We start from the raw sequence: 23,565 nt of genomic DNA, 5'->3' as shown, positions 1-23,565 counted from the left end.
GGTGCGGAGGGGCGGCAGCGCCGGCCCGGGTGCCTGGAGCCGCGGCCAGGCCGTGCGGGACGGGCGCGGGAGAGGCGAGGCCGCGGCCCGGTCGCAGGTGCGCAGGGGCGGCCGGATCAGCGCTGTGGCCTGGCCGGGGCGGGGATGGCGGGCAGGGACCGGGCAGCTCCTCGGCCCCGCTCCGCCGAGCCTGCGGCTCTCCCGCGCCGCTCCCACCGTACAGGGAAGAGCTGTGAACGCGTAAATCTCCGCGGGGAAAATCCATGGCCCTGCCCCGCRGGATTGCTCACAGAGCGGCTGTTCCGCTGGAGGCGTAGCGAACGCGCAGCACAGAGCCGTGTCGCGGAAGTCAGTGTTGCTTTCTAGTGCCTTTTGTCTTAGTTCCTCCTGATTTCCTGCTAGCAATGCAATACACTAAAGAGTGGTTGATTATTTCTGTGGACTTGTATGCATTTTTAAGTCTCACAAAGGAACATCTAGGCAGAGTAGAAATTCTTTGGGATTGTTTTGAGAAACTAGTGYTTATCTTTAAATGAATCTGAGTGGTGCAGAAATACACTCTTCTGTTGCTCTGGATGTAGAGTTTAAAGTAGTATCCTTGATAGGAAAGTAARAGTCTTTACAGAAGTTTTCTCAACTGATTTCTCCATGCTTTCATGCTTAGAGAAGGAAAAAAAAGGAGGCAAACAATTGACTTGTTGATGAAAGGTCTTGCATTGCCTCATTTTGCAAACTTGCAAGTGATAAAGTATCGAGGTCCAGCTTCAGGTTTGGGAAATGGGTCCTGGGTTTATGGCTAGTCTGGCCACGTTCTAAAAAACACTGGAATTATGGAAACATTTAGAAATTGCAGTGAGCTGCATCATGKGGGTTTGCGTACCTGGCTTGTTGTAAAATCAAATATGAAAATTACTCTTAGAAGCACCTCTTTAATGCCTAGAACCTGGAATTAACTTGACATTCAGTTAATGTTTCTGTTGACACAGTGGGGTGAAATGTTGGGGGAAAAAAGTAGGCTAAGTTTGTTTTGAAGTTGATTTTGACTTTTGAAGCTGCACCAGCTTTCTTTGCCTGTCAGGTACATTGTCCACTGAAAATGCCTGACATGGCAATTGTCTTGCAAAGTTAAATTTTCTATTTAAAATGCAGAGGTGCTGGTAAAGGATTGAATGTAGGTCTTTGTATTGGATAGGCAGATGTGACCATGGAAATGTCTGACTTGTATTTATTTGTGTGTTTGCTGAGAACTCAGGTGAAAACCTAAATAATGATTTTTGCAAGCAGCCTTTAACTTCATGAATAAAATGATGTCATGCTCTCTGTTATCCTTCAGTCACACCCCCTGCCACCATTCCCTTTTTTTTAAGTATTTGGGACAGACCCGAGTCTCTGTTTAGCTGTACTGTAAATTTTTATAAAGGGCAATTTTTAATAGGCTTCTTACCACTGTTGTACTTGATGTTCCAGAACTTACCAGCTAAGCTAGCTTGGTACTTATGAGAGAACCCTGAAAATTACCTTTTTTTTAGGAAAAAGGATGAAAACACTGGTGTTTCACYTCTGGTGCAAGCAGTGATATTCTTCAGATGCAAACTTAAGTAGGTTTAACCTGCTGTCCTGGAATGGAAATCTGTTCATTAGCTGTTGTGAAAGAGCAGTGGGTTTGAGTGATGTGTTCCCTTTCCGTATAACTTGCCTGTTGAAATACTTAAAAATATAAAAGGCAYTGTGGAGTACCGAAGTCCAGTGGCTCCAGGGAGAGAGCAGAACCTCCTGGCAACCCTGCATCCAGATATTCTGTGATGTGTTGAAGTTTCTGACTTCCAATTCTTTCAGCAAAATGGAAAATAATGAGCAATGGAGAGTAAGATCAAACTTTTTGAGTTTGCTATGAAGTGTGCTAGGATCAGGTTGAAATTGTTTGCCTTTTCTTCTATGTGACTGATAAATTCTTGCATTATTACAATTTAATACAGTTTTCAAATTTATATTTTAGATTTACAGCTGAATTAAAAAGGCTTTAGCATATTAAAATCAGATGTCAGTACTGCAAGACGATTCTAAACTCAGCTTTTTTTTTCTGTATGAACAGAAGTAGATACTTTTTTGCCTGCTTGAAAGAATTTATATTAGTTGGTGTAAAATAACTCTAAAGTCATCACTTTTCCAACTTTGAGAAGACTRCCCTTCCTTCTTAATTCCTCCTTCTTGTAGTTGACAAATAATAGTGCTTTTATAGGTGAGACTTGAAGTCAAAACATCCAAAATAGCTACTTAGCCTCCATGTTAAATAGGATGCTGAAAGCCTAAATTCAGTCTTATCTGAAGTTGAACTCCAAGCTTGCATTGTAAGTTGTTTTCAGTTGTCCTTTGTGTACTTAGCAAATGATTGCTTTTAATCTTCCTTAATCAGAAGTTGTTACTACTGATTAAAATGTCATCTTCTCACTGAACAAATATTTAAAACTCACTGTTGCAGTCAGCAGGCTGGTAGCCAGGAGTATCCATCCCTTGTGTGCTGAGAGCATCATTGGCTTGGTGAGAGGCAGGACTTGTTCCCAAACAGTGCTTTAGTCAGGAAGGACAAACAGGAGGAGGGGGAGCTGATGGCACTCGCTGGGGCAGCTTCTTCACGTTGCTGAAGAGGACAATTCTTGTGCAGGTGCTGAGTGACTCAAACAAGGAGAGTCTGACCCTTAAGAGGAWCTAGGTTGCTACCTTCTAGAAATTTAATTTACATTTTCTGGATGAGGAAAGAAGGGAAATGTCAGTAAAACAGGCTTGGGATCATTACCATTTAATTTGTAGTACTGCAGTTTCACAAAAAGATCACTTAATTTTTCTTTATTAATCAGCTTGTATAGCRTAGCTTTAAGTATTGCAGGACCCTTTAAAATCAGGTCAGAAGAGAAATTTGGATTTGTCAAGGAAGGAAAGCTGATCCTACAGAACAGTGTTTGTTATTTTGTTTTTAGCCATGTAAAAAAAATATATATCTCTGGGTTAAGAAACAGTATTGGTTGCATTCAAACTTTTTACTTTCTGGTATTCTGTGTTGATTGCTTCTTTGCAAAATACCATGGTTTCTTGTTTCGATTAGTGTTGGTTTTCTTAACAACTTCATTGATAAGTTTGCCTGTTTTTTCCAATCTTTAGAGCCAACACAGCMAAGAGCTTCAGCTGGTTTGGACTTTTATGTCAGCAGAATGGTTTATCATGTYCCATTATTGGGGATTCCTTGTTGCTGGTGATGGGTGAGCCTGAAAAAATACAGCTTTACTTGCATATCACAGGGTGAGTTCTCTGAAARCACTTTCTTAAACAGTTATCTTTAAAGTGTTTGGATTGTTTGGGGGGTTTTATTTTTAAGTGGGTTGTATTTAAAAAAATTAATCTGGATTTTTTTCCTCAAAATACACACTTATTTACTGTCTCCTATAGAATCTAGAGACATGTCATGTTTCTTACATTTTGGAGTGAATCATGAATGAATTTTGGTGTAATCATGAATGATAGATCAGGTTGCTCAAGGCCTTCACTTTAACTGAGAGGTCTGCTTAACTGTATGAAATCTTTTCCAACCTAAATTGTTGTATTATAAACCATTCCATAAGCAGTTTTGTCTGGAAAAAAAAAGTAAAATGAAAACAAACAAAAAACTTTTCCCTGTGTTGTTTGGTTTTTATTCTGCATAAWCCCTCAATCTGATGTTACTTAAAGGATGTGTTTCAGGTATGGGAATTACACAGTATTGAACCAACATCTTCTGTTATGTTTCTGCAGCTCCTCTTTAGCCCATTGTGCTGAAGACCAGAGGTTCTGGCTGATCAGGAGTCTCTGTTAGCAAWTCAAGTTGGCTGGAGAATGGAAGGGGTTGAATTTAAGGAAGAGTGGCAAGATGAAGATTTTCCAAGGTTTTGAATCCTTTTTTAAAGTAATTCAGATCAAACACATAACATCAGCAATAAGCTACCTTTCTGTGTACCTGGTGCACTAATACTCAGTAATAATCRTGAAGTGATTTCCATTAATATAGCAGTTTTGAAAAGGTTTTGTGGCATATTTCTTCAGGATTGCCACTGTTGAAGTTTCCAGTGTTTTCTGAAGTGAAGATTTGTAAGCTTGGCTTTGTTTATTTTCAGTGATAATATTTTGCAACTACATTGTTTGCATATTAGTGCCAGTGTCTCATGGCCCAAATACTTCATTAAGCAAAATTTCTGAGGAAAATCTTTAACAGCTTAAGCTGCTACTGGTGCTTGGGCYTGCAAAGAAACTAAATTAGCTGACCTTGGAGGCATTCTATGATWACATAACTAAACTACTTCTGTAATTTATTTGAAGTCAAATTTTGTCAAGCAAGCATATGACAAGTTTTTTTAAGGATGACGCACTGGTAGTAGTCAGTGTTTTGGTATTTGTCACAGGAAGGGATGGTCACCTGAATGCTGTAAAGGAATTTTCTGGTGCTTTGGTGTTTTGTTTACTGAAGGTTTGAACTTAGGCTATAAGTAAAGTTAGTTCGGTACTATCCCGCAATGGGTTTTTTTTAGCAGGGTGTAAGTGTAAATATGTGCCATCAAAAAAAAGTAAAAGCAGTTTTGTAACAGTAATTTCTACTTTGTGTCCCAGGCCCCTGCCAGAGGATGATCCTGTTGAGTCTGATAGCTTGGCTGCAGCTGGAACAGAAAGTGAAGCTGGTAAGAACATTCCACTCCAGTCAAGCTGACTGCTTTAAACCTCCTTGGGGTGGGATGGGAGTGTTTTGGTTTATTTTTTTGTTTGGTTGGTTTTTTTGGGGTTTTTTTACTTTTTTAATTTTGTCTGACTGCTTTACTTTTGGGGCATTTCCTTTTCTGAATTGGTAATCTGATTTTATTCCCRGCTTTCAACTGCTGTCTAGATAATGGAAAGATTTGCTTTGTGCCTTGAAGCATTCCATGTATTCACAGAACAGATTCTTTAATTTTCTGTCCTCACTCTTGTATTTTTTCTCTTTTTTTCAACATGTACATTATTTTCTAGTTGCTCAAAGATGGTTATGATGTTACCGAAGCCTGAGAAAAACAAGTGCTAGGGTCATGAATCAGTGGTATTATTTGCAAGGTTTATTCAGTGTAATATCTGTTCCTGGACACTGGGATGCAGCAGGCAGGGGTAGTGTCTGAGGTGGTGGCAGCTCTTCAGGTTTTTCTTCTGTTGGGATTGTGGTTGGTGGCTGCCACCCTGGTCATCCTGGGACTGTGCAGTTGGTAACTTGAGAACCTTTACCTGCCATCCTGGTCATCCTGGGACTGTGCAGTTGGTAACTTGAGAACCTTTACCTGCCACCCTGGTCATCCTGGCTGTGTGCAGTTGGTAACTTCAGAACCTTTACCTGCCACCCTGGTCATCGTGGGTGTGTGCAGCTGGTAACTTGAGAACCTTTACCTGCTACTCTTTTCGTCCCTTGTTCAAGTCTCACTCCAAAGATAGCTTGTTTAAATTATGGGCATTCATTTATAATGCATTATGAGAAAGAACTGTGCTGTTTTGTCTTGGTAATAGGCTAACCTAAATTTGCTTGAGCTYTGAAAATAAATCATTTTGCTTTCTTTAGATACAGAAGGCAATGGAACCAAATTGAGGAAGAAACTAATGGCTCCAGACATTAGTTTRACTTTGGATCCCAGTGAGGAATCTGTTTTGTCTGATGACTTGGATGAGAGTGGAGAGATTGATTTGGATGATCTAGATACTCCTTCAGAAAACAGCAATGAATTTGAGTGGGAAGGTGAGTATTTTGGTCGTTTTGTCTGATGCTCTAAAATATTTTCTTATGTGCAGGTTGACTGTTCCTCTAGTAAATCACTGTGGCTCAGTATTACAAGAGGAGAAATACAAAGGGAGTGATYAGCTTAGAACCTTCAAATAGGTGCAGATAGGAAGTCAAATAGGACTTCTTAAAGAGCAAATCAAACCTCATCTSATTAGTAAACAGGCAAACAGTTAACAGCTCTAACTGCAGATAAACTTAGGTGAAGATCATCYGTATATGCATCTGTAAGACTTGAAGTTATGRAAAWYCYYYTYTTTTYMRGRARKTTTTWARGRMCMMCCYWWKGAAAAAAGTAYCCAAGGTGTTTTACATGTGTTAGAAATGAGTTTTAAATGGAGGGAGCTAAACAAAGGGATATTGGTTAGCTACTCAGAACATGATGAATTGGAATTTAAGGAGSACTGAATGGTATTCTTAAAAATACTAAGCAACACCTGATCTCAAATCTTCCTGTGGTGAGAATGGCAAAAGCTCAGTAGCCTTAGAGTTTGCACATTTCCAGATTGACTGGAAGCAGTAGAAGAGCCTCTATTTTGTGTCAAGGAATTCTGAAATTACTTCATGGGAAGTTAATTTAGCTATAGCCACACTAGTAATGATCTCAATTTTAAGACATTAATAGGTGTTCTATCTTATAGGCAAAATCTGAAAATTCTAACCAATTTTATTTGAGATAAATGTTCTGTGTAGGAGTTAAAGCACAAATTTTAAACTTGGAGTTTAAGGATGCTTTAAGGTCCTTTTATGGAAGCAAAGAGCTGTTGTATTGGGCAAATTGTTGGAGTCTCTAACATCTGAAAACTTCATGGTTTAGCAATATCTGTAACAAGTAAACATGTAAACTCAATTATTATTTTCTTATTCTGAAAATAATTTTAATTCCTGAATTAAAAAAAGTTCTCTTTTCAGTGTTATGTTTGAAACACTACCTGTGAAGAAGAAACACTCTTTAAAATAAGAGAATACATTTGTTTTTTTAAATTGCTAAAGGCATATTGCAGGTGAAGATTTCTTAACAGAGACTGTGTGTTTACTTTTGTAAAAGGATTTTCATTGTTTTAATGGAGAAGAGTTGGTATTTAGGGTTAGTTTTGCAATGATGMAAAGGAAATGTTCTGCATGTTTGTRTCTTGTTTTTAAAAGTGGCTGAAAAGGGTTTCTGTCTTTTCTTCCTTTAATGCTGCTGCCTTCATTTTCCTGGAAGGATAGTTTCAATTAACAGCTTTGTCTTGGGAACAGACAACTAACTTGCAGTAGATTTTTCTCGCTTTTGGTAAGGTCCATGCAACAAAGTCAAGAATCATAATTTCTTTGGAGCAAATTGTCCTACAGATTGCTGTCAGCATAAATTTCATATATTTTGATTGCACACATGTGAATTAGATTTAATTTTCACTAGATTTGCCTGCATGTCTGCTTGCAAGGTACCTCAATGTTTTAAATCATGCTTCATGTAAATCTGTGATCAAGCAATCTCTAATTCTCATTGAAGTTAACCACTTTGTCTATTTTGGTGAAATTCATTGAAGTCTGTGATCTGAAAGCCTACAATTAATTAGGCTTCCTCCATAAATGGAAATTTTTCACATATTGTAATAGAGAAAATTCCAGTCAACAGATAACTGCCAACATGAATATGTTGATAAAATATCCAGGACATCAACTGGTGTGTGTGACTGGCTGAAGAATACCAAAATAGRTCAGATAGCAAAGTGGTTAACTTGTGTTGTAACTGATTGTCACTATGCATGGTATTCATAATGGGTCTTTAACATGTTCTRATTTTGGCAGATGATCTTCCAAAACCAAAAACTACTGATGTCATTAGGAAAGGATCACTGGCTGAATACTCTGTGGCAGAGGAGAAGGACGATGGGCGACGCTGGCGAATGTTTAGGATTGGAGAACAGGACCATAGGGTGGACATGAAGGCAATCGAACCATATAAAAAAGTTATCAGTCATGGTGGTAAGGACTGCTGACATGCTATGGGGAACTGTGGAGCAACTACTTCTTTAAACTGAGTTGGGGAGGCAGAGGAAGAGCTTTGGGCATAGAGACTTGTGGTGATTCCTTTGTTGCACTGTTAAGACACGGTTGATGTAATAATTTTTTCTCTATCAAACTGAATTTTCCAAATTTAGTACACTTGGTCACATGTACTAAAATGTACCTATCTAATAAGATGTATTTACCTTTTCCTGCAGTGTCAGTGCTATCTAATTTTTTGGTTTTAAGAGTGTTGAAAGCATAGATCTACTAATGCAGAAATCAATTCATGACTCCTTCCAACAGTCTGTAAAGTTTATTCTGGAAGAAAAGTTGACTAAACTTTAATAACAAGAGGTTATTAAATATACTGAGGTTCTATACTGAAATGTTAGTTATAGGTACAGTGTTTGATTGACATCAGCTTCAGCTGCTGCTTTAGAAGTAGACAAACTTGGAAAAGAAAGCTTGAGGTTTTCTCTACCTGTATGAATGTGTCCGTGTGGATGTTTGTAAATCTTTGAGGTAATTAATGAAAAGGCTTAGTTAATGTGCTTGACTTCGTGTAAATGGAGTCAGTGTWTTGTCACCTTTGTCACTACTGCTGTTTATTTCTTTGTTTTTAGGTTATTATGGTGATGGGTTAAATGCCATTGTTGTGTTTGCTGTTTGCTTCATGCCTGAGAGCAGCCAGCCTAACTACAGATACCTAATGGACAATCTATTTAAGTAAGTCATCATCTGCTTTTCTGCTTCTTTGTTACTTTAATATATTTGATCACTTCTAGGAATTACTTTTGAATGAAGACTGTGGATATTAAAGTTTTCTTTGCTTGTCTCTCCAGGTATGTAATTGGCACTTTAGAGCTGTTAGTAGCAGAAAACTATATGATTGTTTACCTGAATGGTGCAACAACACGGAGAAAAATGCCAAGTTTAGGCTGGCTTAGGAAATGTTACCAGCAAATTGATAGAAGGTAAGAAGTTCTKCAGTGTTTTCTTCAGAGATAGACATATTTAGGAAAAACAGCTGTTTAATGTGGTGTCTGGTCCCTTCTGGTTAAGATTTGATGAGGGAAATTGGTGTATTGAAAACCTCTTTGTAAACTGGACAATGTGGGATGATGCTACAAACATGCTTGGGTAGTGTTGTGTGGTGGATTTTTTTGGTTGGTTGGGGGTTTTGTGTATGCCTTTTGTTACTATTGTTCTCAGGGTCTGTTTTTAGTGAAAATAGTATTCTTGGAATACTGAATACTTTTATCCACTTCATCATTAGTTGTGTGAAAAGATTCAAAGAAGCTTCTCCTTGGAATGTTATTTCCTTGTCTAATTTATACTGAATCGTAACTTTTGATTTTACAGTTGTGTAGTATTTTTCTTCTGATAGAGGTTGACTTCTAATAATGCGATGTCAGAATACTATGTTTATGTACTTGTGCTTCTAAAATCATACTTCTTATATATTCAAAACCYCCTTGTCATGCTGCCTTTTTGTCTAGTAATTGTGTCCATGGTTTAAATCTTTCAGATTAAGGAAAAATCTGAAATCACTGATCATAGTTCATCCTTCCTGGTTCATCAGAACACTCCTGGCCATCACAAAGCCTTTTATTAGGTAATACTCCAGAAGTTTTTTCTTAAATCATTTTTACAACTGTTTGCTTTGAACTTAAAAGACTGTTTTAATATTGACCTAGTGAAAAACATTCARGTTGTAACTGTACCCTGCATTTGTTCTTCCACAGCTCAAAATTCAGCCAAAAAATTAGGTATGTCTTTACCCTGGCAGAACTAGCTGAACTCATCCCCATGGAATACGTTGGCATCCCAGAATGCATAAAACAGTACGTTTTACTATTCCAACATCTTCTACATTGATCATGGTTTAGGACTGGTTTGGTTTGAGTGTAACACTTGGCATTTAATGACTTCAACTGAGATCATTGCTGTCTCTAGGAGGAGTGTCCGTGTTTGACCTCATTGCCAAAGGCAGTTTGGTATGGAGTAGCATGGATAGTCAAAATGTTAATGTATAGTGATCTTCACAGTGGAGCTTTGTGCAATTACTGGGTTGTGGTGTGTRAATTAAGCCTTCTGGAGAGAAGGTCTCATTCCAGTTGTTCTGCACCTTAGTGTGTATACTAAACTGGCTTGTGACTGAGAAATTCTGGGCATGTTCATACTTAAATTATTTGCAATTATTTCAGTGTTTTTATTAAAATGTGGAACAAGTTAAGTGCTGAAATATCACTTGGATTGGGTTTTCATTTGAAAAAAAAACAGTGATGGGAAAATGCTGAATCCCTAYCCATTACACTTCTAAGCTACTTTGGTAAAGAAATGAAAACAGCATCAATGTAGTTTTCTTTCCTTCCCATCCAGATACAAATATTCATTTTAACATCAGCACAATTCTGTTCTCAAATGTGATCATGATCCTTTTGTCAAAAGCATTTGTGGATGTACTCCTCATTGTGTGTACTCAGTAATAGAGTAGAAACCATAAACTTGGGTCTTAAAAAAAATGGATGAAAACACTAACAATTCTGATGACAAATTGCTCATCCTATTAGAGCGTATAACACACAAATCACGTTGGCTCTGTTGTAATAGGTGAGCACAAACTGGGGTAGATGGCCCAGCTGTGCACACAGAAGGACACATGGATGTTGGATAAATCCTCGTGCCCCCCATAGATGGCTGGTGGTTTCAGTAAACATCCAGCTGCTATCAGTGCCACAGTTTAACTCTGTGAAGATAAACGGTTTTCTTGGGATGGGGGTGAAAGATGTGACAGCTGAGGCAGCTTTGTGCTGTCTTTAGAATTTTTTGACTGGGGTTTTATGGATGTGTTATGAATATTCAAACTGTCATTCCAAGGTTTAAAAGACTCCTCTCTGTATTGATGAACTTTTAACTGTTCTGCAAAGGCTGGACTTGGTTAACTTACAGAGTTAATTCTCCAGTTTCTGTGGAGGATTATGCCTGGCTTCAAACAGTTATGGATATAGACTTTAAATTTTAGTGATGAATGCTAAACCTTTACCAGTGGTTGTAATGGATTGTTATGTCATAGCAACTAAATCTTACAGCTTTTTAATGATAATAAATGTTGGAGGTACAATGTATTTTTCTGAATTATATCAGTTTCCAAATTTGGTAAGTTTCTGCAGATGTATTGACACTAATACTGGTTTTCAGCTTCTGTTGATTTTGGCCTTGATATGTTACATTTACTGAAATAAAACTTTTCCTCACCAAGGTATGAAGAAGAAAAGTTTAGAAAGAAACAGAAAAGGTATATTCATATTTTGATTAGGGTTGCATCTAGATAAGACAATTTGCACTGCAACTAACTCCCAGTTAATTGGCTTGCATAAAGGAATAAGGATTTGTAAATATAAACATGCACTAGAGCCCAAGCTTTTATGCATGACAGTAACTATACTGTACTTGCAGGCAGTATGGAATTAATAAGAACTCACCCTGGGTCTTCAGACAGGTATTTGTGAATAGTTTTAGTACACTATTATGTGAGGTGCWCTCTTTTAAGGGGATACATGGGTTCTCAACTTAAAGTCTTTAAGAGGCAAAAGCAGTGCTTCTGTGTGAACCCATTAAATCAAATTTCACTGTTTCTAACAGGAATTGGTATCTGAAGATGAGCTTTATTTAGATGCTAAGCTGTAGCTATGCATTAGCAGAGATGCAACTCTGTAAGAAGTTCTAATATTGAATCTTATTTTTATTGGTGCTCACTASCTTTTTAGTTATTAACTTGCACAGATGCAATCTAAATTAATATTTTAGTGCTGTTTGTATTTGCAGTGCCTATGTTCCTTGCTAATAAATACTGGATTTCCATGTTGTTAATTTCCAGTCTCCTGCTAACTATTCAAGCTATTCCACAAYGGATGAATTTTTTTGAATGGATATGTTATTTTTTCACTCACTAACAAATGTACTGAAAAATTTTGCTACTAATTTTGGTTTTTTTTAATTACTTCTCTTTTGTATGCATAACTATTATGGGAGGCCTRTGGTCTAAATTGGGTAGAGGAACACTGAGATTGAAGTAAAAGGAATTCRAATTATTTCTGAAAGCTCACATGTGAATCTAGGGATGTGTTGARCATTCTTTAGGAATTATTCCAATTAAGTGATAGTGCTTATTCTACTGGAGATTTTAAACATTTTCTAGTGTCCCCGTTGATATCTTCAGCTGTCACTTCTGTAAAAAGTACTGTGTTCCTCAGTGAAAATTAGGTACAGAGTCCCACTCTGACTGCTCCTGCCAGTCAGGTCMAGAAAGGTGCTTTGGTGAGGCAGTGCAGGAGGGCAGGGATGAGTGCAGCTGCAGGGCCCCTGTGCACTGTGCTGCTGAACAAACCCACAATAAGGATGCTGCTTCTAGACCTCAGTGTTTCAGACATATCAGGCCATTACATACTCAGTTCAGATCTTACAGCTGCAAGAATGAGGAAAAGAAAGAAAAAAAAAAACCAAAATCTTGCCTCCCCTTTTTATGGATTCATGGCCTAAAGGAGCTGTCACTGTTTCTGTTATTTTGAAAAACTGGCTGGTTATATTTGAGAGACTGGACAGGTATGTTAGACAGATCATTAAAGGACAAACTTGGTCTTAGACTCTCGCTTTAGAACTTCTAAAATTTAATTTTCACAACTTAAAATTAATTTATCTCCATGCACAACTTACTTGCTAGAAGATGCTATCAAGATTGTAGCTTGCTCTTACTGTAAAGAGGAAAAGTCCATTTTGTGCAGGGCTGTCAATCATCTGCTGGTTTCTGCAAAGCAGAATTTTGTTTGCTGGTCCCAAGGCAGATATTAAAAAATAAGGCACAAAATCAAACCCACTTTTATTAGGATGATRGTGAACTTTTCCAGGGTAATTCTAAGAGTCTTAGAATGTAATGGACGAAGTATTGCAGTTAAGGAGCCTCTTCACTTTTGTTGACAGAACCAGTGCTGTTACCTTCTTGTTTTAATTACTGTAACATTAAAGGTAATTCAGTGCTTATTCTGCAGTGTATGAATTCATCAGAGTGGTAGTGCTTGCCAGGATTGTCATGTTACCTGTAAGCTTGTATTCCTGCTTGCATTGTTACTACGAGCACAGGCCCTGCTTTTTTCTWCTGCAGTCAAACTTCACTGGCACTTTTTAAATGTTTCCTCTCRAGTGCTGTAGTTATTTAAATGGTTTCCTAACAATTTTAATTAATTCCTGGGGCGGGTAGGAAAATAAATAGAGAAAAAACCCAAACACCATGACTACATTAAATAAAACCCTTAATTTARTATTTATTTACTAAAACTTTCCTCATGTAAAAGCTTTGTGTTTTCCTGTTAAGGTTAATAGTTTTTTCTTAATATGTGAGCTATCAAACTATGCTAACGTAGTTTAATTTTACTGCTTTCTTTGCTAAGCAGAGTTGACCAAGAGCTGAATGGAAAACAAGAGCAGAAAAGTGAACAGTAAGTTTGGAGCCCAAACAAGACTGAAGAATATGCAGATGGAACGATGCTGTTTGTGCTCCATTACAATGCATTCTYTGTGTGTATGTATTATATTATCTGTTGCAAAAGGTGCTTTGGAGTAGCACACAATGAACTGCTTACTGCTGTATTGGTTTGTCTTGACTTTAATTGCTGTTTATGTAATCGTTTATACTGCTAAATGGCAAGAACCCTATGTTTTCAGGGGATGTTCTTGCAACTGTTTATCTAAATGATGCATGTTCTTCAGTAAAATATTTATATACCTAAATGTTAAAGGAAAGAGATAATATATATATTTTTTATGACTGAGCAATATATTGTGTGTACCTGCTGAAGGAATTCATTTGCAGGTGGACAAGGCCATAAGTTACTTGTTGTTATTGTATAAATCTGTTTTGCTATAAATGGTCAAGTGCATTTCTTCATTGTCATGAAAAATTGTTTGGATATTAACAATTACATTAACTCAGCTTTCACAAATGTAGAGATCCTTGTTTTTGTTCACATACCTAATACAGGTTCACTCCTTTACCTCACTAGAGTAAGCTTCAACTTTGGTGGCTTTCAGTCCATTGTTCAGGATGCAGAACTGCAGTTCTGTGGATGTCATTTGTTGGCCAYGAGGTTTAAACCTAAGCCACAATAGTTGAACTGTCTGACTGATAAGATACCAGACCTTTTTCATTGAAGTTGCTTCACTATGTCAAGACTGTCTCAGCTAGCAGTAGGAAATGAGTTCATTGCAGTTCTCCATGGATGTATCTTGGCTGTTACTAGTAGGAATTCTGGTCATGCTCAGTAGAACTTGGGAGTTACACAGGTGTTCTAGCCACAATACCATTTTTTGGGCAGAAATACAAGAAGTCTTAGGCTTCCTTTGTCATCCTTGTAGGTGAAACATCCATTTATAAAGCTCTTAGTTAGACACATGATACCAGCACTAATAAAACTTTTCAAAAGTGTTTTAAAGGTTGGGGTGTGTCTCGCTCCCTGCAATGGTCGTAAGCCTGTGTCTGTAAGAGGTATTTTTGGACACACAATTAGTGTTTAGAGGTTTACTGAGACAACAGCAATGCACTGGTTGATATGTTGTAAAAGTTTGTAACATCTTCTGATAAACATTGCAATTTCCATGTAAGGGCAGGTATGTGCAAATAAATTCATTCAGGAGTTGAGCAATATAATGTTGTAGCAAGTATATTAAATCTTTGCTTTTGGTGTTTATTGTGCTCACAATTTTGTCTTAATGCCAAAAAATATAATTTCTTAACTATATTTAATATTATTCAGCTACCTTATTAAAAAAAGTTATGTTCAACCAGATTACTACCTGACACTGATAAATAACAGTTGTGAGAGATTCCATGGTGAAGACTTACCAAGTAACAATTAATCCACTGTCTCCAGTGATACCTGTATAGATGTTGAGAGCATAAGGATGTCAGGTGAGGGAAAATGGCTCATGTCTCTAGAAGTTTAAGTCTGCAGTTCAGATACTTTCATCTCAAGATCTAAGTCCTTTTGTTGCAGTAGTTCTGTGCCAGAGCTTCAAGGAGATTGATGTGCAGGATGTATTCACACAACAGTGTTGCCTTGCATCCATCCATCAGGTTTGGATCTTGCTCTGAAAGCAGAACAAAATGCACTTTTTTGGGGCTGTCTTATTTCCTGCTTCAGTTTTGGTGTTGACTGAGATAATTACAAAGTTCAAGTCAGTACATGGGGCACTTTCAGCCTTTACTTCTGATACTTTCACAGTGTGTTGTGTAAGACCATGCAAACCTGATTTTTACTGGGTTTGCATTGTATCCTAAGCTAAACAGGAAGCATTCAGATTATCTCATTTCCATCTTTTCCTAATTGATAAGAGGATTATTCTCAGTAAAATTTTAYTCTTAGTGGAGGGATTCTAGTTCTYTATGTCCTGTTGCTTCCTGTGTGGATAGTGCAGTACAGAGTAGCCAGTCCTCTGTATATGCCATATTTACTAAATGATGGGATTGTTGCTGTATTTCCTGGTGGCCAAGGATTCTACAGTTTCATGCTGCAGTAGTATGTTTTCTTTTGGAAATGTGTATGTGCTTACAAATGGTTTATTTCTCTAGTATAAGTCGTTGTGAGTGAGTAYACAGCACAGTTCTGTCTCTAAAGATATGCAGCTTGAGAAAGAAGTGTACTAAAGGATTATTCCACTCTGACTTCTTGCAGCTCATCATTTAATGGTGAGGTGGATGTTTACAAAAAGCAAAGTGGTCCCAAAGCTGTGGGTAATGTTTTGTCAAACTTAACTTTTTTTGAAATTATAATAGAGTGTAATATATTTTAATATTTAAAAACATGAAAAGTTGGAATGTTATACTTCAATAAAAATTATTTCAAAACTTGAATCACTTTGTGATAAGATACAGTATTGTAGGGAATTCACTTTTCAATGGCACTTCCTTCTAAAAGTAAGAGTTATTTTGCTAGAACTTGGTGAGCTCTGTGAAAAAATTTATTGAGTCACTAATTTACCTTTGATTTGGAGGTCTCCTTAGTTTACATATATATTTATGTGTGTAGAAATAAGTCATTACCTATCTCATTATTGCTATACATGACTGAAATAGAGATGTTTGGGCCAGTGGCCTCTATGTGACATTTTGTAAACTGATTTCTGCAAGAGGGTAAATTCAGAAGTGCCAAGAGATTCTGGAGAAAGTGTSATTAAAAACTGATGTGAGTAGACTCTGGATTTGCTTGAATGTTCTTGATCTGTGTAGTAAGGCACAGACATGTTCTGTTGGAAGGTAATGGGAAGGGATGTGTTGTAAGGATTTAGTGCAGAAGCAGACTGAAGTCTTTTGAGGTTSTGGGATGTTGAAATGGAGAACTTTTATTCCAAAAAGAACTAGTTAGAATTATACATACCCYTCTTGATAACAATGCAGTTTGGCATATTTTTCCCTTTAAGTAAACAAGTGWAGAACATTCCTAATTTCTGTGAAGAACATGGCACTGAGAGACAGCAGCCACACTCTGAATTGCACTCAACTAGGATATTACAGGCTGTGTCTGTTAGGTTGTTTCAGCACTTCTGTTGCATCACACCCCTAATGCTCTAATGACAGGGTAAATCTTTCAGCAGTTAGTTTGTGTCAGACTTCAGTGTTAGATTACATGTGATGGTAATGGAATCTCCTATGGAATGACCTRGAACTGTGTCATTGGTGCCTGGTCRTGTCAGCCTCAYTGATGCTGGCTGCAGAAATGTGTGTACTTAACTGAAAATAATGCAATTACATTGGGAATAGGCACTTTCTAAACTACATCTGTCACGAAGTATAAAGTTCCTTGGTGCAAAGCTTATTTATTTCAGTGTCAGATTTTTGTCAGAATATCCTACAGGTTTATACCTGTATTTTTCTATTTTCTAGATGGTATTTTTGCTATCTAGAAAGATGATTTAAACTAATATCTTCTTAAAACCTGTTGTCTTTGGAGATGACTTTTAACTCTCAAGTCATTCCAGTCTCCATGAGAAAAATCTCATATGGGGGAACAGAGAGGAGAGGGATATCAGCTTGTGTGCTTTTTGTAAGCACAGAAGTCTTATAAATCTTGCAGTGAAAATCATAGCTCAGTCCTTGTGAATGCAGGTCATTCTGTAGAGGATTTGTTTCACTGACTGCTTGTCAGAGACACTTGAAACATGTGTTTAAATTAATACTTTTTAAGGACATGCTGTAATTATACTTTGTAAGGACTGGTTTTAGTCATAGTACTACTCTGAAATATAAGGAATATTTAAATGTTCATATTCTGAAATATGTATCTATCAGCTTTCCTAGCTTCTAAATTCTAAGTTGAAATACACTTTCTTTTATCACATCTCGTTACCCATATTCAATGAACAGAAAAAGGGCATTTGTGAAGAGGGTGCAGTCTTGTTTTTCATCCTTCAAGCATGACTGAGATCAGTAAAATTAAAGCCATTCTTTTTTTCACTTTTTCACTAGATTTTTTTTCACTTTTCCAGTTTGAACTGCCTGGATTACTCTGAGTTAAATGAACTTCTTTTTTAGTACTGAAAATTATCTGAAGAGAAGCTATCAGAATGTTTTCCAAAACATCTTACCGTGTTTTTTACTCTAGCTTGCTCAGCTGCTAGTTTACATTTCTAATACAGATTTCCAGATTAATAACTACAAATAAATATTCATGGTGGACAGATGGTTAGTTTGCCAGGGGCTCTGCAGTTCTGCAATGTTTCTTAGTCATCTGACAAAATCCTTTTATTGCCGGGAAAGGCCTGAGCCGTAATGGTTGAATGGTAGATKGAAGGGTTAAGACAGAAGGATTACATTGTCAGTGTGAAGTGCCTGGTGCAGTATTTAACAGAATGAAGCTGCAGTGATGCATAGTTTGTGCATCGGGGATGACACAACTGGATTCATTTGGCTACTCACACTCTTCACAGATGTGGCTATTTTTCTTTGCTCCTTTAACAGAAARAATGCAAGTAGAAGACTCTTCACCTACCTCTTAATAATATTGTGGTCCGTCCTTTTTAGATGAGCGTGTTTCCTGTGTTCAGCGTGTGACGGGGCAATGTGATAAACACGTGTGTGAATGTGCTAGCGGTTGTTGCTAACGGGGTGTTTTTCCCTGGGGAAAAGCGCCGCTGTGTCAATGAACGCTTTGTCCGCGCTCGAGTGTTTGATTGGGGCGGGGCGCTGCTGGCGCTGCTCGCTGCGGGCCCGCGGCCGTTCCGCTTCCGGGCCACGGCGGCCGACAGGGGCCAAGCTTCCGGCCGCGCGCGGTGAGGGGGCATGGCAGCGCCGGGCCGGGGGCGGCGGGGCCGGGATCCTTTCCCTGTGGGCCGGGGGTGTGCAGGGGCCGGGRYCGGRGCCGGGAKGGCTCCCTGAACCGAGCGGGCGAGCCCGGAGCCGGGCCGGGCTGCCGCTTGTGCGGCTCTGCCCCGCCGCCGGGAGAGCTCCCGAGGGTCGGGCGGTGTTGGCGGGGCGGCCTCTTACACTGTGGGTGCTGTGCATGTGCCTGTCGTGCTTGGCTGTGGGGCGTGGAGGGTTTTATTGTKATCTTCCTTTGTTTTCAGTGAGAGCAAGGACAGCACAGGCTCGCAGCCGTGGATGMSCGGGACGTGTCCGGCCCTCCCAGTRAACCATGGCGTATCAGCTGTACAGGAACACCACGCTGGGGAACAGCCTTCAGGAGAGTCTGGATGAGCTCATACAGGTGGGGAGGGCTGCGCTCTGGGCCAGTGCTTTAATCAAAATGTCAGTTTTTATCTAAACGGCTTTGTGGTTCCTGTATCGAGGTACTTATAGCCAGGGTTTGGAAAACTTACTGATTGGAATCATAAGCGTTTGGTACTACACTCACTTGTGATGTATTTTTCTTTACATTTTGGGTGAAGGAAAGTGTGTCATGTAAGTGACATAATCTCACGTGGACCCATGAACAGCCAGATTAAGCTGGAACATTGTAGTCAATTTGTTGCTCTTCTGGTTATTTCCTGTAAATATTAATTATTAAGCGATCACTGTGTAGCACAGAATTGAAATACAAAAATTGAAGTAAACACAGGAACATAATGTTTCTCTAGATTGTTCATCTAGAGATCTGCTTCATGTGAACTTTGATGTTTTTGTGTGTTTGAGCTTCCTTTGAAACAACTGTAACTTTTTTTTTTTTCCCAAACTACTTTAGTCACAGCAAATCACACCTCAGTTGGCCCTTCAGGTGCTACTTCAGTTTGATAAAGCTATAAATTCAGCATTGGCGCAGCGAGTCAGGAACAGAGTCAATTTCAGGGTAAGGAAATGATATCGAAAAGTTTTACATGAGATACAGCTACTAAGTTTTGATGCAGAATGTCATTAAAAGCTGTGTGCCCTAAGCCAGGACTTAARAAGGTCCATTTTGACTCTGTAATAATGACTGTTTGCATGTATATTCTCTATRTAGTTGTAAGTCTTGATACCTTGTTCTGCCAGGGATCTTCTGAATGAATACAAAAATCAGATGATGAAAACAGGGAAGAGGGAAATGCTTTTTTTGATGGATAACATTGCCATCCTCAGTGTCTTGCAGATGAGGAGGGAGACTTTTGCTTCTCGCAGCTGTCCCTAGCAAAAGTGAGATGAGGCCAGATTTTCAGCCACATCAGTAATGTGAAGAGAGACTAGAGAGTTTTAGACCTGCCCTTTCACTGGATCATTTTGTAGCTATTTTCTGTAGGTATTATAGAAAAATAAGTTGGGAGGGGTTCCCAGTCAGCCACCCTAATTGATGTTAGATAGCCAGGAAGTTGTTAAATGTCAATTTGAAYGTGATGTTAAGTTAAAAAACCACAAAACCCAGCTTCCTGTTAACTTTTTTCATACTACTTCCCTACAGTATGTAGAACACATTAATGATTGGGCTCCTAAGATGTTAGATTTTTAAACAATGTAGTGATGTTAAACATAGCATAATTTCTCTAGCACACTTAACTTGTTTTATATATGTGGCATGGTGTAGAAAACAGTTTAGCATGTGTTTGGTACATAAATTAAAAAAATGTAAATTGGGGCTTAGTTCAAGAATATCAATTTAAAATATGTAAAACTGAAGGCCAAAAGTTTTCCATATTGACATTCTCGGTAATATATCAGATAGGAGGGATACCCCTTTATGTCCGATTTCAGTTTTGTAATGATTTTTTATTTAAGTTACCACTTTGTTTAAGCAATTGCAGTATTCATATSACTGCTGTAGCTGATTTTTTTTATGGCCCAATACTTTCAGAAATGTTTTCTGCTRCTGATCCTTTGTACACACTAGAAAAATTGTAAAGCTTCTTAGCCTACCTGTGGAACCTCCCATTGGATATCCTGTAATGTCACCRCATGGTCTTGAAAATTTCAGCCACTGGAGGGCATTTAAACTCCACTTTTCCTCAGAACTGCTTACTTGCCAGTTTGTTCGCATTCAGGTCCACTGTTGGCTTTGTGGCAAATCTTGTTCTRAAAGGGACATAGTTCAGTAGATGCTCATCACATTTTCTGTAGCTTTTGAGATGCATCCTATAGAAGATGTCTCTTGTCTTTTTACAGGGGTCTCTGAACACATACAGGTTCTGTGACAACGTATGGACATTTGTACTCAATGATGTGGAATTTAGGGAGGTCACTGAACTTGTGAAAGTGGATAAAGTGAAAATTGTAGCATGTGATGGAAAAAGTAAGTATGAAATATGATATAAACAGGCTGAGACATGAGCCTTGATAGTTTTTAGAAAGCTTTGACCAAATGTTTTACTAAAGATACATTGATTGTATTACTCAGACAGAAGTAGGGCTCTGCATTCCCTTTTACATCTGATGAGGGATGAAACAAAAGGCAGCTAAATGCTTCTYTGACTCATAAGCACTGAGGTAGAACCATGCTAGGGACTGCTCTGCACCTGTCGTTGGGAAGTACACAATACTAGAGCTATTACAAACTCAGAAGTAATCTTTATTGTTTGTGAGGTGAGTTTTCTAGTGTTAACCTGTTTGTTAGGATAGCACCATGTTTTACTGAATCAGAAGAGTGCTTCAGCAGTCTGAGCAAGGAATTGTGTGAGAAGTGATAGTTGGGGAYAGAAGCCCATGAACAGCTTATGCTTGTATTTGCAAGTCATAAGACTTACTTGTTGCCTAACAGACCCTCTGTATGTACACTGCTTGTGGGAGTTTACAATCCATATGTGCTTGACTGGATTACTTTTGTCCATGTTCCTTGAKATTCTTTCCTGGAAAAAGTTATTCAGTGACTTTTGTGGCAATCTGCTTTATATAACTTTTTAAAACCATCAGTGTGGCAGGGTATTGCTAAAGCTGTGTGAAATGGTGTCACTTGTTTCATCCTTGGAGAGTGATGCTAAAAGGAAGAACTGAGAATGGAAAAGGCTTYATTTAAATGCTCTATAGACTCTGAAACAGGTTCTTCATGGCTTCCTGATCCTGGCACGATTACAATAGTCACTTCAAGTTGTAGTTCTAAAGAGTTGACAGAATTTATTGTTTGCTCAACTTCTGGTATTAGCCAAGCATATAATCTTACTGCTTGTTTTTTGTGTGCTTATTATAGCTAGTGGAGGAAATCTTACTTTCCAAGTATTAATCGTTTTCATTCTTGATAAATTGTGCAGATAAGATTTAAGCAACTGGCTGATTTGAAGTTGCTATTAGCATTACAACCTTTTTTTTTTTCCCACGAGAAGTTGACCTGTTGAAGGAACAACAGTAAACACTGGCTTGTCATTTGAGTTATATATTTGAGTTACATACTTTTTCCACAGCTCTAAAAACAAGAAAGCAGTAATGGTAGTGTATCAAAAGCTGAACTGGTGTTAACTGGTGATTCTGCCAAAAGTTCAAAACAGAGAATTGCTCTCAGTTGCTTTATGAAGATCATGCTCCTTCTTGCATCTGTTTCAAAATGCATAATAAGCTRTAGCCCACACTCCATCAGAGCTTATGCTGCTGGCTGTGCAAAAGCCCTTCTCTTTAGTAGACAKCCAGATATTCTTGTGGCTTACTGCAGTAAAGGGTTTGTGTGTCACTACATGTTAGAGCAAAACTTTTAGTATTTTAATGCCTCTGTGTGCACAACCCTGGAGTTTTGTGCTGGCTCTTTTCAGTGTTGCTAAGTGAAACAGCACAAGCAGTYCATGCATGACATTGAGAGCAGTGGAGGGAATTGGGAAGGTACAGAACATGTTCTAAAATGCATGGGGAATGCTTTTGATCTTGGTGGAGGTATAAGAATGCTCTTGGTTCTCTGTTTTAAGTGGGGGTGTGTATTAGTCTCACTTTCTTTTTTCTTTCCTAGACACTGGTTCCAATACTGCAGAATGAATAGACCTGTGGTTTGTCTGCAATATTTTCTGTTAATATGCAGCACTTTCTGGAGAAAAGCATGGAAAGAGACTGATCACATTCAAWGTGATGCAGATGTGAGTTAATCCATACTAGAAAGCGTCACAGAATGACAGTGGAAGAAATACCTGTAGCATTTCTTCAGTTCACCTTCTAGGGCATGAATACAATGTTACTTTTTTTTTTTAATTACAAGAGATACTGTTGTCTTTTTTTGTTCAAAATCATTTCTGTAATAAACTTTTATTTAAAAACTGTTGGAAGAGTGATCATTGCAAAATTTCGTTTAGGAAGTGGCATTAAAATACCATATTTTCCCAAAATTTTCTAAGTGTGTTTAGAGAAATGTTGCAAACGAAAAAGTCACTCAGTTACAGGGTTTCAAGTGTGGTTGCACTGTTAAGTATTGGTAGAAATGGCTGTTCAGAATGATGGGGGAGGACATCAGCAAAAGCTTGGCAGCCCGTGCTGGGCAGCATGTTTGTGTGTTTGTGACTGCATCTTTCTGTCTATGAATAGCYCTGCTACGTGCTCATTGCTGCACACTGCAGATTGGTAACTAACCATTTTTGAAACCAAAAGACAGTCGCTTTTATTTCAACAGCACAATAAGTCTTTTTAAATCATTATCCTAAAGGATGCAGATGTGTTGCTGTACCATGGTTTTCTCTTGTTCTACATCAGACTCAATCTTCTAGGTTTAAACTTYTGTTTTGTTTTCTAATTCATGTGGTAAACTGAATTTCAACCCATACAGGTATAAAAATCTTCGCACATCCAACTACTTGTAATCTCTTCCTGTCTCTAGACAGAAACTTACTGAGTTCTCTGTAGCCTTAGAACTCTTTCTTAACACAAATAATTATATCTCTGATTTTGTTCTAAGTGTGTTCTAAGAATGGCTTGGGTTGGAAGGGACCCTAAGGATGATTTTGTTCCAGCCCYTGCCATGGGCAGCRACACCTTCCACTATCCTGGGTTGCTCCAAGCCCCATCCARCCTGGCCTTGAGCACTTCCAGGGATGGGGCATCCACAGCTTGTCAGGGCAACCTGTTCTAGTGTCTCATCCCCTCAGGGAAGAATTTCTTCCTAATACATAAACCTACTCTCTCTTGGTGTGAAGTCATTCCCCCTTSTCCTGTCACTCCAGGCTTTAACCTGGAATGGTGTTTGTCCAGGTCCCAGATCTGYTCCTGTGGAGGTTGTTCCAGTTCACTGGAGGAGCAGGGAGCAAAGGGAAGTTAAGAGGATCTGGTGCTAATATTCTTTCTGCTTTTTGTTGCTTTGCTTTTCATAGCTTTCTGGTCACTTGCTATTTTTTGTGTTTGA

At 38.4% G+C, this 23,565-nt stretch overlaps 2 protein-coding genes across 5 annotated transcripts; both read left to right on the top strand.

Annotated features, from left to right (window-relative positions):
- The first annotated feature begins 210 nt into the window (after positions 1 to 210).
- BNIP2 (BCL2 interacting protein 2) lies at positions 211 to 16,056 on the top strand. 4 transcript variants are annotated; one of them, XM_057382506.1, is made up of 12 exons: positions 211 to 348; positions 3,157 to 3,294; positions 3,784 to 3,914; positions 4,633 to 4,700; positions 5,600 to 5,773; positions 7,610 to 7,786; positions 8,434 to 8,536; positions 8,653 to 8,784; positions 9,339 to 9,425; positions 9,556 to 9,654; positions 11,073 to 11,108; positions 13,261 to 16,056. In XM_057382506.1, exons 3-12 carry the CDS (start codon positions 3,865 to 3,867, stop codon positions 13,307 to 13,309), a joined length of 975 nt encoding a protein of 324 aa, XP_057238489.1. In that variant the 5' UTR covers positions 211 to 348; positions 3,157 to 3,294; positions 3,784 to 3,864; the 3' UTR covers positions 13,310 to 16,056. The 4 variants fall into 4 exon arrangements, with proteins under 4 accessions (XP_057238489.1, XP_057238492.1, XP_057238491.1 ...); XM_057382509.1 differs by lacking the exons at positions 9,556 to 9,654; positions 11,073 to 11,108 and having other exon boundaries at positions 215 to 348; XM_057382508.1 differs by lacking the exons at positions 211 to 348; positions 11,073 to 11,108.
- Positions 16,057 to 18,056: 2,000 nt separating this feature from the next.
- GTF2A2 (general transcription factor IIA subunit 2) lies at positions 18,057 to 22,457 on the top strand. Its single transcript, XM_057382511.1, has 5 exons — positions 18,057 to 18,130; positions 18,425 to 18,564; positions 19,039 to 19,143; positions 20,427 to 20,553; positions 22,189 to 22,457. The coding sequence occupies exons 2-5, from the start codon at positions 18,493 to 18,495 to the stop codon at positions 22,212 to 22,214; spliced, it is 330 nt and encodes a 109-aa protein (XP_057238494.1). The 5' UTR covers positions 18,057 to 18,130; positions 18,425 to 18,492; the 3' UTR covers positions 22,215 to 22,457.
- The last annotated feature ends 1,108 nt before the right edge of the window (positions 22,458 to 23,565 follow it).

The sequence above is a fragment of the Malurus melanocephalus genome, unplaced genomic scaffold (genome assembly GCF_030028575.1).
Source record: "Malurus melanocephalus ecotype Western Australia unplaced genomic scaffold, MMel_1.1 scaffold_572, whole genome shotgun sequence".
NCBI classification, from domain to species: domain Eukaryota; kingdom Metazoa; phylum Chordata; class Aves; order Passeriformes; family Maluridae; genus Malurus; species Malurus melanocephalus.
This window is presented reverse-complemented; position numbering and strand designations above follow the sequence as displayed.

Excerpts from the sequence above, each read along its gene's own strand:
- GTF2A2 (XM_057382511.1), top strand. The coding sequence starts at position 18,493 with ATGGCGTATCAGCTGTACAGGAACACCACGCTGGGGAACAGCCTTCAG. Across the intron at positions 18,565-19,038 it reads GTCTGGATGAGCTCATACAG|TCACAGCAAATCACACCTCA; the intron begins GTGGGGAGGGCT and ends AAACTACTTTAG. Across the intron at positions 19,144-20,426 it reads GGAACAGAGTCAATTTCAGG|GGGTCTCTGAACACATACAG; the intron begins GTAAGGAAATGA and ends GTCTTTTTACAG.